The 14,287-nt window shown below is 40.9% G+C and overlaps 1 protein-coding gene across 1 annotated transcript; it reads left to right on the top strand.

Moving 5' to 3' along the window:
- The first annotated feature begins 1,292 nt into the window (after positions 1-1,292).
- On the top strand, positions 1,293-14,011 carry itih5 (inter-alpha-trypsin inhibitor heavy chain 5). Its single transcript, XM_034074999.2, has 14 exons — positions 1,293-1,453; positions 1,533-1,577; positions 2,146-2,309; positions 3,341-3,442; positions 5,206-5,465; positions 5,569-5,738; positions 6,048-6,164; positions 7,496-7,667; positions 7,924-8,233; positions 9,925-10,607; positions 11,192-11,245; positions 12,286-12,402; positions 12,617-12,994; positions 13,554-14,011. The coding sequence occupies exons 1-14, from the start codon at positions 1,337-1,339 to the stop codon at positions 13,811-13,813; spliced, it is 2,949 nt and encodes a 982-aa protein (XP_033930890.1). The 5' UTR covers positions 1,293-1,336; the 3' UTR covers positions 13,814-14,011.
- Positions 14,012-14,287: the final 276 nt, after the last annotated feature.

Below are 14,287 nucleotides of genomic sequence, written 5' to 3'. Positions count from 1 at the left end.
TTTTGATGCACATTTGGCCAGATATCATTATGTTGAGTCTCTAATATAGAGCTGGCAGTTTTTTTATTTTTTTTTAAAAAGGCACAAAGAATTACATTTCAATGCACATATCCTGAGTTCACAGGAGAAATATGTAATGTGGCGGTATGCCCACAAGATGGCACTAAAGTGGTGCTTTAGTGAAGCCACGACTACTGTATGTCTCTTCATTTACAGTACAAATGCATTAGTGGATGTTATAACTGTCAATTTGAGTATTAGTAAATGCTTATTTCAGGGAAATATGTTTGTTCACAGTGTCACTGAAAAAAACAAAATTTGAAATGCAAAGTAGGAATATATTCTTATTCTTTTAACTACAAAAAACTGAAAATGAAAGACATTAACACTGACTGGGTGTAGTGCCTCTTTGTTTTATATTAAATTACATAAACAAACATATCCCTCTAAAATAATATATTCTCCAATATTTGGCTACATCATTTGTAGTTTTAATAATTGATTGATATATAAATAAATACATTTGTATGACAGACTGACTGAAATGCGGGTTTGTGGCTGCCACCTAGTGGTAGGTTAAAATGATGTCATATCTCTCTCCCTATGAGTCAGAACTGACTAAATGATAACATAGGTGAGGGACATGCTAGAAAATACCGGATACAGAATTTTTTAGCTTAACCTCAACCTTTTTAGGTGGAAATTGTATTTAAATAAATCCATAAGATAATAATTCTAGGTACCATGTAATTATTTTTAAAAGACCTGGTGCCTGCTGCATTTAATCTTTTTACCCAAATAAATAAAACACATTTTTACCAGAAGTTGGTGCATAAAAACTGCCCTGAATCCAGGACATTTAGGTTTTAAAGCTCACATATGTTACACCTGCTGCCTAATATTTGTGCCTCCGTAATGTTGAAACGAAACCTACACACCTTGCAAAAAAGAGTGAACGTGTTCAGGGACTTCTTTTGTCGTGTTACTCATAGTTGCATAAAATCCAACACTCCTATAGAATCTAATCTAATCTCAAATGTATAATAAATATAACAAAGTCATGTAATATAGTATTACAAAAAAACTCATTCCTATCAGGACAGCCAAGAAAGCCAGTACGTTTTTACTTTGCTTATGTTTTTACAAGTAATATCCAAGCAGCAGTGGTCTGAAACTGTGCATCCCTCTCCTCCGGGGGGGGGGGGTTTCTGATCGGCCCCGGGCTGTCCTCTCTCTGTCCGGTCACTCTTCTCAGGACAGACGGAGACTCGGAGACGCAGCGCTGGAAATAATGTCCCATTTATCTGTCTGAGTTTAACTGGAGAAGGACTGCACGATGCTGCTGCTGCTGCTCACTTTTCTGATCATTTGCTCCAGTCCGACAGTTCTGGGGCAACAGGAGGAATCCCTGTTTGAAGATGATGTCGACCTCGCAGACTTTGATTTAGACATTGTAAGACTTTTAAAAAGGACGAAGGTGTTATATTCTGCTGTTTGGAAGTCCTTATCTGACATTTTTCTTGTACACACAGGCGCCACGCAGGGTCCCACGGCAGGTGAAAACTATCTTAACAAAGGTAAGATCAAATGTATACGAAGATATTTCAATATTTTTCTTTCTTTATTGAGTTTTATTTTATTTAGACACTAAATATTTGAGTTTGGGATAGAGCCCAAAGGTAAACAATACCGTAGTTGCAAAGAAAAGGCATTCAATATTTTAAGCAAAAAAAAAATGTCCTGGAGTCTTGTGCTGGATGATCAATATTATAGAAGTAAAGGAGTTTGAACTCCTAAAAAACATGACTAAATATAACTTGATATCTTTAATACTGACATAGAATGCATGAAAAATGTTCAGTTTTTTGGAGGTTATCCCCTAAAGTTGTGCGCATAGGGCGTGACGCGCAGGAGGACCGCCAAGCGCGCAGCTGTGCCAAAGTATCTGTAATGCACTTAGCTCATGGGAACATATTCCTCTCCCTGTATTTGGTTATTGTTACTATGGAGGAATTCAGGGTGTCTTAGGGTGAGACATCTTAGCTAATCAAAAATACATCTGAGGTTTTAATACGCACAGAAAATATGCGTAAACTGTGCCAAATTAGCGTATTTGCTTCTGATGTGAGCGTTTTACCTCTGCAGGAGTCTAAGCCTCACATCCAAGAGCTCTCCATCAAGACCACCATCATCTCCCGCTACGCCTTCACCGCCGTGTACTGCGCCATGCTCAACCGACACTCCGCCGCCGCAGAGGGGGTTTTCAGCTTCCAGATCCCCGCCGGAGCATACGTCTCCAACTTCACCATGTAAGAGTCCTGTAGTATGAGCACCAACAATACCTCACAGAACACAAAATCATTCTAACATGATCAATGCAATATTAAGACACAAAGTTGGATTTCACTGTAACCTGGACACATTGTAACTAAGGAAAATCTGCCTCATTTAAAAATCAAATAAACCCCATCAACACATAAAACAATGGATATTAAAACATTTGTATTAGTGATTATGAAATATACTGAACCAACTGAGAGCATGGTCAATTTTAACTGGATTTTTTAATTCATAAGGAGCTAAAAGCAACCCGTACTTCAGAATAAAGTGTCAAAAATGATCCCATAAGGCACAGACAATATGTAAATGTTCCTTTCTGGCCCTATTATTATTGTTTCACACCTACGTTTTATCTTAGGGTCTATAAAAATGGCCTGACCCCCAGGTTGAGAACCATTTTCTCTAATTGCAAAAACAAAGAGAAAAGGCAAGTTGATGAGACTTAAAAAGTTGCTAATACAAGGAGTCTCCCCTCAATGTGTATTATAAGCAAATACAAAAGGCATGTAATACACTTTAGTAAACAAAAACAGAAGATAAAGAGAGTATAAATGAAGTTTAACTAAGACAGTCAGCTAGATTTGGCAAGTTGAACTCAAAGCTTTTCCTAATATAAACAACCATCTTAAAAAAGGGAGCAGATATCCAAATATAAATTCCCATAACCTTCTTGAAAGCAATTTAAAATCTTATCAGCAGAAAATGTAGCACACCATTTTACAATTTAGAGCTATAACACCAAATAATAGCATCATCGGGTGAGGCTGGAAGGATTTACGATGTTTTGGTTTCTATGGAGACGCTAGCAAGGAGACAAGAAAAGGGTTAACTGTTGTTAACATACTCAGTGACCACAGTTCATTCACATGCACCCCCATAAACAGGTAATAACAGGATTTCACCCACAAATTCTGTCTATTGTGTGAGAACGCCAAGTCTAAACGGGACAATAGGTGGTCCGCATGCAATCTAATCCTCAACCTTTGACCCCCTGAACCAGGATCATCGGAGGGCGCGTCTACCAGAGCGAGGTCAGGCCCAAGCAGAAGAAGGTCCAGCAGGAGAATGGAAAAGCCCGGAACAAAGAGTCAGGTGAAGCAAGGTAAGAGTAACCTGAGAGAGAGAGAGAGAGAGAGAGTGTGTGTGTGTGTGTGTGTGTGTGTGTGTGTGTGTGTGTGTGTGTGTGTGTGTGTGTGTGTGTGTGTGTGTGTGTGTGTGTGTGTGTGTGTGTGTGTGTGTGTGTGTGTGTGTGTGTGTGTGTGTGTGTGTGTGTGTGTGTGTGTGTGTGTGTGTGTGTGTGTGTGTGTGTGTGTGTGTGTGTGTGTGTGTGTGGCCCCTCCTAACGTCTGACGTCTCCTCCTAATAACACAGCAGGCTCTCGCTCCCTCCAATGTTCCTATTTGGCAAACAAATATGAATAATATCCCAACTAAACACACTTTAACCACAACTCGGCAGCCAATAAGAGTGTGTCCTGTGAGTGTGTGTGTCAATGGTGGTCAAGTAAGTACTTTTACCTAGGAACTGTACTTAATTACAAATTTGACATACTTACATTTTACTTGAGTATTTTTGTCTCCATTACAATTCAGAAGGAAATTTACTTTACTAGCTTTAGTTACTTTATAAATTCATATTTGTATACACACAACTTGTGAAGAACTTTTGAAACGTGATGTTTTGATATAGATTAAAGTAAACTAACCTAAAACAATGAGCGAGAAGACAGAAAAATGATATTACCTTTAAATACTTTTCTTAATCATATCTTAGTATTTTTTCTTTAGTAAAGGATCTGACATATTTTTCCACCACTAATGTGTGTGTGTGTGTGCGTGTGTGTGTGTGTGTGTGCGTGCGTGTGTTAAGATCATTTCTCCAGAGGCCAGGATTGTCGTATAAATCTGTGAACCAAAAAGTGACATATGGAAGAAATGACATCACGTTTCCAGCTGTCATATGAAAAAGGGACATTTAATTGAATGAGATTTGGTGATTCAGTGACTCCGTTGTAAAGAAAGGGCCGAGGGAGGAAGGAGAGGATTGTGAGATTACACAAAGGCAGTATCAAATGTACGATATCACCTGGGTGCTCCTCCTCCTCTAGTCTAATGGTTACTTGTTTTTTCATTTCCAGCTGTGGCTTTACTTTATTTAACCTCCATATTACAGCTGTGAACACTGATGTTTGGAGAGAGCACACTCATAATAGAAACGGTGGCTAATATAGACAGGATAAGAAAAAGGAGTGAAATTAAAGAGTAATAAAATATACTAATACACCTGCAGTAAACCCCAATGATTCTTGACCAAACAACCCAAAGACCACTCCTCAATGTTTACATTTAAAATATTACTAAGTCACTTTGTGTAGAATGAAAGTTTTTCCAACTGTGACCCTATGCAGTGTTAGCTTAAAAAAGGATAGACCGTATTCCACGACAATTCAAATGAAAATATTTAAACACAGTTTGATATTCATACCAAACTAAAAATGAATGCAAATCAATGGCTGATCAGCATATTCAAATACAAACTTGTAAACAATTATGTAAAAATTTAAAAACTTGCAGAAATCAGAATCAGAATACTTTATTTATCCTCGGGGAGATGCGGCTTGTTGACAGTGGCTTTAAGAGTTAAAACTAAAGTAAATAAAAAATAGTATAAAATATTGACATAAAACGAAAAAACGCATCGTAGAATAAAAGAAAGATATATAAAAAAAATTGAATAAAGTAAAAATATGCACATTGTACCACAAAATAAAACTTGTATATTACAATATAGTATTAATAAGATAGTAATGCACAGTTTAAAGGGTACCTGACCATTACTCTGTCTCCTCCCCTCTCCACCCTACAGCCCAGAGCAGGAGTTGGAGGTGTTCAGGATGTCGGCCAGCATCCCGGGTCGGAACCGGGCCGTGTTCCTGCTGACGTACGAGGAGCTGCTGCAGCGGCGGCTCGGACGCTACGAACACGTGACGAGCCTGCGACCGCTCCAGCTGGTCAGCCGCCTCAGCCTGGACGTCACCATCGTGGACCACTCCCCCATCACCCACCTCCAGGTGCTGCCGCTGCGCAACGGCAGGAGCACCAACTCCGGATCTTCAAAAACACAAGGTTACACACATCATATTTTATTTGATCATATATTTAATATAGTTTTACTTTTTCAATCTTTGCTTTGATTCTTTTTCTAAAACCTCCTGTCTTTGTGCCTCAGTGAAGAAGGACCCTCCCGTCACCTCTGTGATCAAACAGGAGAAAAACATCTGCAAGATCACCTTCGGCCCGAACATCGTCCAACAGGCCAAGATCACCACCAACGGCTTGCTGGGAGACTTTGTGATCCGCTACGATGTGCAGAGAGAGATGGGGATAGGAGACATTCAGGTACACTACGATCCCTTTGTAGACTCTGCATTATAGACACAAAGAGAAGCGAACATTTTGATGATGAGAAGCAGAGTGAAAAAGCATTAGCTTTCATATGTTGCACACTAAATTCCCATCCAACTTTACACACACTCCTCCACCCACCCGTTAGTGATTCAGTTCTCTGGTTTCTTGCCACCGCCGTCACTCCGCTGCCAAACACTTCGCTGCCAAACACTTCGCTGTGTCTGCACTTCTTTTCTAAATCACACTCAACTGATGCAACTCACTGCCTGTTGCATGTCTGTAAACCTCTTTCTTTCCTAGGTTTTAAACGGCCACTTTGTCCACTACTTCGCCCCCAAAGACCTGCCGGCGGTGCCCAAGAATGTGGTGTTTGTGATCGACACCAGTGCCTCCATGGTGGGGACGAAGATCAGACAGGTAAAGCAGCACACTTAGAAAGGTTATCTCGACGTTTGGAAGCTAAAGCTGCTGGAATGTGTTAACAAGTGTTGTTTGTCTTAAGCGATCTGTGTAGGGTTTCCACTCTTAACCAGGAGAACGCGTGGGATTTGGGATATTTCTATTTTAAAGTTAATTTATAGAAGCAATTGCATTTTGGGAATCTGTTGCATCCACACTGAAGGCTGAAACATTTGGGGTATTTTCACATTAAAGTTTTTCTAACCCTATTGCAGAAAAAGTTTCAGCTTACTTTTCCAGAGTGATAAAGTTATTCCTTCCAATGACTGACTCTGTCTTTAAGAAGAATTTCAATGGCTGTATCAGATCAGAAACCCTACACCCCACCTCCACCCTCCCACACTGGAATATCAATATCAGACCTTTTCCCTCCATCTGCAATAGCACGATAATCCCCTCGGCGAGACTAACAGCTGATCTCTGCAGCTGCCATGAGCGCAGAAACAGAGCAGAGAAAAAAACAGATTTTCAGTGAGAAAGAAAAAAGTGGAAACATACAGCACAAGGCCGTGTTGTGAGGGAGGAAGGTCAGTGTCTATGGGGTAATGGAACTTTTTAGACAACAGCACCCTCGACCCCTTGATCCAATCCCCCACCCTTTGCCAACCCCCAGCGAGCCACAGGAACAGAACAACAAGTGTGTTTGACGTGGCTCCACAATAGAGGGTTTCAGTGTGGTTCTCACCCCTGCTGTATACTGCTTATAGACATTGTAAACCTCCCAGCACCAAATTATATATCACCCACGCTCAATGCAGCAAAGATGCTGACATTCTAAAGCTCCATAACAAAAAAGTAGGACGAAGTCTGTATACCTTTCATGTCTTTTTCTATTTACAAAGACACATTTGAAGCATGATATCTTAAGTTTCAAGGGTGCACCACAAGATATGGATCGACTCTTTGTTGGACCGATACTACACTGTTCATACTGTATACAGAACAGAAAACAAATCCCTCGTTGGGGCAGTTCATGATGATTTAAAAAAAGGTATAACGCTGAATCATCAGCAAACAATCAAACACCTACGGTGCGGGTGGAGAACATTGTGATGTTTCCGATCAATTGTGTCTGCACGAATGCAAGGATTACTGTCTAAATGGCCAGACAAGGGCAAATACAACTGCAATGAACAGATGAAACCGTTGCATGACCAAAGACAAGGGGCAACTAATTACAATCTTAGACTTAAACTCAAATGTCATTCAACATATAGTTTAAGGAGAACCCTAGTCTTCTTCTGTAGGTTGGATTGACACAAGGTTAAATTATTTATCTTTTTTTTCAGACTAAAGATGCTCTGTTCACCATTCTGAAGGATCTGCGACCTGGCGATCACTTTAACTTCATCAGCTTCTCCAACAAGATCAAAGTGTGGCAGCCGAATCGCCTCGTACCGGTGACGCCGCTGAACATCAGAGATGCCAAGAAGTTTATTTACATGATGGTGCCCACTGGAGGTCATTATTTTCTTTATGGTTTTTCCTTCTTCTCCACAGTCCCTATACTTTTGATAGCGAAGTAAACAGATTACATTGAAATATCTAGACAGAAAAGGATTATCTGCATTTAATGACACTGTGGGTTTAAAGTGGAAAACCACTTTAAGGGGTGTGTGACCTCCAGGGCTGGCCATTAAATCTTCAAGTTCAACTTATTGACTGTACTTCCAATCCTTAAATAGGATTTGCTCTGACATCTCCTCACTCACTGCAGGCACAAATATCGATGGTGGCATCCAAACTGGTTCCGATCTGCTTCGTGAGTACCTCTCAAGCCCTGACGCCGGCCCGAACAGCGTCTCCCTCATCATATTCATGACGGATGGACGGCCAACGGTAGGAGAGATCAAGCCCACAGCGATCTTGGGAAACACTCGCTCAGCTGTGCAGGAGAAGTTCTGCATCTTCACCATCGGGATGGGGAATGACGTGGATTATCGCCTGCTGGACCGCATGGCTCTGGAAAACTGTGGGATGATGAGACGCATCCCTGAGGACGCAGACGCCAGCGCTATGCTCAAAGGGTAAGAGGGTCCTCTTTATATCAGTCCAGTCTCTTGAAGCAATATTTCTTCCATTAAAGGCCATCTTGTGATATGTCCAAACATAATTATTTTTGTATAGATAAATATAGGATAGGAATTCATAATTTCCAATATGCCAACATGGATTTGTAAAAATGGCGACCAATTTGGCCATTCCTGATCATCCCACCCAAGAGTTGACATAAACTCAAGATAGTAAAGACATGTTCTGAAAGTTGTCTTGGTTTGATCCCTTGAGGGGCTTTATTTTCTGTATCCACCTTCGCTGCTTAATAACGTGTTTGCATTGAAATTGCCAAAACTTGCTGATGATCAAACAGGACTTTGGTATGAATCACCTACAAGACATTAGGTGTTTCGAACAAACATTGAAAAGACATAAGATGATATCAATGACTTTAACCTCAAATAATTCATTATTGTCAAATTGACCCTTAAATGTGTAGAATCTGCGTCTTATTAGCCAATTAGCTCCCCTTAATCCCTCCCCTCTGACACGTCCCTCCATCTTTCATCAAGTTATGAGTGAACGAGGACCGCAAATGTGACGGTGCTGACAACAGTCCTCTTTAATCAACTTCAAAATAGGAAAGCCACAGACTACAACAGTCAGTCTCTTTCTCTCTCAATTTTCTTCCCTATCCTTTACACACAACCCTCTTCCGCACTCGGACACACAAGGTGTTTGTTCAGCAGAGCAGGAATGTGTGTGTGTTGTGAAACCTGCATCTGAGTGTGTATGTGGGGTTAACAGATAGACTCCTCAGATAATAGCCCTCGTCCTGCTTGAACAAACATGCTGTTAAAAAGGAGGGTGAGGAGGTTTGCTGCGGTGTGACTACAAGGATAGGACAGGGGAATTGCACACACATACACACATCCACAACCTTTGCTTTATACACACTCTTTAATGAATGTGTGCACAAACTCTGAAGTGGGGTGGAAGCAGCCTTGAGAGGTTAGACAAGCAGGTTTATGGCCGGAAGATGGTTTGTTTGAATACTAGACATTTGATGAAACGTGGTATAATAGGCTTCTATTTTTGCTGCAAAAACTACCGCTGATGTGCCCTTGAGCAAAGCACTTAACGTGACTAAAACAACAGAAACAGAATAGACCAGGTGGATGTCAGGTTTCGGATACTGTGTGCATATGTGACTCAATAAGTTTAAGAAATAAGGCTGACAACATTTCTGAGCAAAATTGATATCAGAACAGCCCCGCAGAAAAGTATCTATTGTTATGTTTCTACAGAATAATAGAAAGGAGAAAATAACTATAATGCATGAAATCAACTTTTAAGGAAATTAACGGTCTATGTGGAAAAATTTTACAACCTTCAAATTAGCATTCATTTGACTAAATTGGTGCTTGAGAGTTATACAGTAACATTAGCATAGCATTGTCCTCAGGTGAAGGGGCAAAGGAGCATACGAGTGACGTTGGGAGGTACGGACAAAGAATGAGAGCCAGTTTAAAAGAATGTCAGGCTACAACAAAGGAATGTCTTTTTTTACCACTTTTCCTTGACATTGATGAAAAGAGTCATCAGATCAAGGAAAGGAAAAGACAACTTTTGTGCTAAACGAACCCACACATACACTAGGCTACTTAATTATGCAATAACAGATCTTAAAAACATTATTCTACCTCTCCTTGTTCCTCTACAGGTTCTATGATGAGATAGGAACTCCTCTACTGTCCGACATCAGGATCAACTACACAGAGGACTCGGTCCAGTACGTCACTCAGCATCTGTTCACCAACTACTTCAACGGCTCCGAGATTGTCATCGCCGGCAAGCTTACCAACGACAGCGTGGAATCGCTCCACGTCCAAGTTACAGCCAGCAACAATGACAAGAACATCATCCTGGAAACCGACATACCTCTGGGGAACCGGCAGATTGAGACTGAGAAACATGTGAATGCAGCCAGAGTAGCAATGGCGTCTGGCCCTAAAACACCAGCGTCAGGGGTCACACATGGATTAGGAATTGCTTTGGGTTCGATAGCGGAGGATTTTGTGCAGCGCGTCTGGGGTTTTCTGAGTGTCAAGGAAGGGCTACGGTCACGTCTACGCAGCCAAACTAGCAAAGAAAGAGAAGACCACATCAAGCAGGCAACCAATCTTTCTCTGACCTACAACTTCCTCACCCCCCTCACCAACATGGTGGTGGAGAAGCCTGAGGTCCTCGCCGATGGCACCATGGCCCCGACGCCAACCAGACCCCCATCATCTGGTGACGCTGTCTCAACTGTCAATGAGCTGCCAAGTGACGCAGAGGATGAAGAGCCACAGAGAGACAACAAAAAGCCAAGCAGTCAGAATCTATCTCTAGGCAACAAGATAGGTAAGGTCGTTCTTCAAGTTCTGGTAGTAAGAGGTATCCAAAAACTGTCTAAAGTGGGATTCAAACTGAAATTGTTTTGGGAATGAAATCCTCACGGTGGATCTGATAAGTTGGTCATTTTCAGAGAACAGCAGGAGCAGTACTAATGAGTTACAACTGTGACTGAGTTAAATGGCTGAAAAACAAGTATTATAATACAACACATTAACAACAAACTGTGTATAGCCATAATCTGCTAGCAAGGTTAGCTGCTCATGGTAGCCTAGTTTAACCAAACTGTGGCTAAAAGGGTTAGCTTAGTGAGTGTTTAGGGGTGGGAGTAGGTTGTTCTGTAAGTGAGAACCAATACGTTTCCATGATTTTTTAAACGTAATTCAGCTTGGTCACATTGGGAGCCATTTTAATTGTTTGCAATCCAAGCTAACTACATCTTTGTCCTCTGCAAAGGTACAAATTACAAACTTTTGAGAGCTACATTTTAGAAAAAACGAAAACAACTAACAAACAAATATGGAAGATGTTGAGAGGAAGCCTCAAACAATGGCTGCCATCTCAATCATTGCAATGGTAATTTTCCCTTGCAGGTAAAGTTGAGAGAAGACCAGACAAGAAATCCATCACCGTCTTCAAAACATCAGGTGACTCCTCATTCCCTCTTTCATGTAAACAGTTTTACATCTGAACCCTATATACCATAAGCACATATGCCGTGGTTAAAAGACTCCAAAAGGAGACTTGAAAGAGAGAAGAAGGGGAATGGACAGTAGACTCTCTCTCTAAACTCTGTGTGTGGGCAGCCTGTAATTTGGATGTTAGTCAGACAGTCTAAAAGATGCCTCTGAACATGACCTGAATAGAGGAACACACAGGGTCTAATTGAAATACCAACACCAGCACTACCTGGCACTTTAAACATGCAAGTGCGTGTCCAGCAACGCACACACTGCGGTCGAATGGGACGGACTTAAGGCATGAGAAGTGGATGCTGTTTGTGCATGTGTTACAGCAAAGAGAGGGACCCCATCAGAGGCAGTAAGTGAGGGCTAATGACCCCCTCATTACTGTGGTTCTCTATTCATCTTCGCTGGTTCTCACAAGCCTAAGGAGAATCCAGCAAAAATATATAAACTATCTTATGAAAACCAATATGAACTGCTACATTACCAAATTAAAGAGCTGCTTGTGAGACATTTACTTTCTTATATTAGGTAGAGGTTTTACAGAATTGTCAAATGATTAAAGTGATGAGTCTTATTGGTCAGAATCGGAATGCCTTTATTAGTCCCATAGAGGGGCATCGTTACAGCAGGAAAGAGCCACAGCCAGCTTAATGTTACATATGTTAAAAAAAGTACTAAGTTATGACATAATAAAAAAAATAATAAAAAAAAATAATTAAAAAAAATAATTAAAAAAAAATAATACAAATGAAAGCCTAAATGTGTCAAACATTGTATACATTATATACTTTATGGTAAGTGTAACAACTTGCAACATCCATCTTCCTGTATACTCTTACATGAAACTGCCTTGTTTCACATAACGTAAAGAGTATGCTCTAAAAAAATCACTTCACGCAATCCACCTTAAGTCGGCTTGTTATAATTCTGATCCTTTTTGCGGTTTTAGAATGCACTTTAATATGTCTTTCTCTCTCTTAACCTTTAAACGTCCTCAGCTGACGGTGACCCCCATTTTGTGGTGGAGTTCCCGATGAGTAAACTGACGGTTTGCTTCAACATCAACGGAGAGCCGGGACACATCCTGCGCCTGGTGTCCGACCACAAGAACTCTGGTAAGACATCCACAGATTAAACCATTGTTTCACATTAAAAATATAATTATGTTTGCATTGGGTGCGGACTGCCAATGTGGAAGAAGTACTGAGGAACTAAATATTAAACACAAAAATGAAAATACTTTGGTAGAGTACCTGCAGTACTTAAGTAAATGTATTTTTGTTACATTCCACCACTGGTTAGGTGTTCATTTCTGTTATTTGTCTACAGGTGTGACAGTGAACGGTAAGCTAATCGGTGCCCCAGCTCCACCCGGCAGCCACAAGAAGCAGCGCACGTATTTCAGCACCATCACCATCGTGGTGGATCTTCCGAAACGCGCCTACATCGAGGTGACCCCTAAGAAGGTCATCCTGGACGGGCGGGACCGGATGGTACTGCCCTGCCACTCCACAGTGTCGGTGGACAGCGGCGTTCTGTCAGTGTCCATCGTGGGAAAGTCTAACGTGACGGTGACGGTCGGAGGAAACGTCATGTTCGTGATTCTGCTGCATCAGTACAAGAATCCAGCCTCATACCAGAGGGACCATCTAGGGTTTTACATCGGAAACAGCAAGGGGCTGTCGCATCAGTGCCACGGCCTGCTGGGTAGGAGACAATGAGCTTTAATTATTGTTTTGACTGAGCGTTTGGTAGGACAGATATGATCCATCATTTATTTTCATTTAACAATAAAAACAAACGCGTAGAGCCCTAATTTCAGCTCATAAAAGCAAACTTGTAGGGTATATCAGACAATATTATAGCGTCAGTAAAGTGCCACAGGATCCAGTAATATAAATATGATTACGGAAAAGGTTATGAGTTCTGTTGAGTAGTGTTCAATTGGGGTGGACTTGTATTAGTTTTTGCTGAAAGAAATGTTTATTTAGTAGGTAAAGCCAAGACATGGTACTGTAGGTAGACCACCATAAGCGTACATGTGACAGATGACGATTCATCCACTGAAACCATGGTATTTTTCTTGAATCCACCTTTATTGCCAGCGATGGATTTCAGTTAAAAATGCTGAATTGAATGTCAAATTGCAGAACTGTATTTTCCTACAAGCAAATTGACACCAAATCCAGAGGTAACTGGCTGGCCTTCAAAGACTCACATCAGTCAAACTCTGAGACTTGAACCTTTGATTCATTTCTTCTTTCAGGTCAGTTCCTGTATGAGGAGGTGGGCCTGGCAGAACTTCCTGCGGAGGCAGACAGTGAACCGTCGCCCGTCCTGAAGGTGAAGGAGCGCTCTGTGCCGGTGGTGAAGAAAAACCGGAGGATCTTCAGCGGCACTCAGAACGTGGACTGCTGGTTCGCTCGCAACAATGCAGCCAAGCTGATAGACGGACAGTACGAGGACTATTTGATGTCACACATGTTCGACACGGGGGACTGGCCACATGGGACCAACACAGCATAAACTGTAGCATCCATCTTTTTTACTCTGTATCCATATCACATCTCAGCAGATATTTCCAAACTTCACATTTCAGTTTTCTGTCTCACTTTTGAACATATTTTTGTACTATTTCTAATGAAAATGTAATGTTTTATATTGTATTATGTGTATTATTTTTTGTGTAATATTGTTATTGTAAATAAAAAACAACTAAACCCACATGCAATGATTTTACTTTGGTGTAAAATGGTGCCCACATTAACACATTAACGGGAATTCAATTGTAAAAAAGGAGTAAATATAGAGTAAAAACAATTAATGATAGACCATTTTTTATGGAAAAGCTTAAAAGAAATCTAAATACAAGACTTTTTTTAAGTGTGCATTATACCAGAATGTAAAGCTGAAAAGCTGTGCAATTAAAAAAAACATGTTTTTTTGCACCCATCTGGGAATGCATGTTTTTCTCACACCCCAAATATATATGTCAGCATT

The sequence above is a fragment of the Pseudochaenichthys georgianus genome, chromosome 23 (assembly GCF_902827115.2).
Source record: "Pseudochaenichthys georgianus chromosome 23, fPseGeo1.2, whole genome shotgun sequence".
NCBI classification, from domain to species: domain Eukaryota; kingdom Metazoa; phylum Chordata; class Actinopteri; order Perciformes; family Channichthyidae; genus Pseudochaenichthys; species Pseudochaenichthys georgianus.
This window is presented reverse-complemented; position numbering and strand designations above follow the sequence as displayed.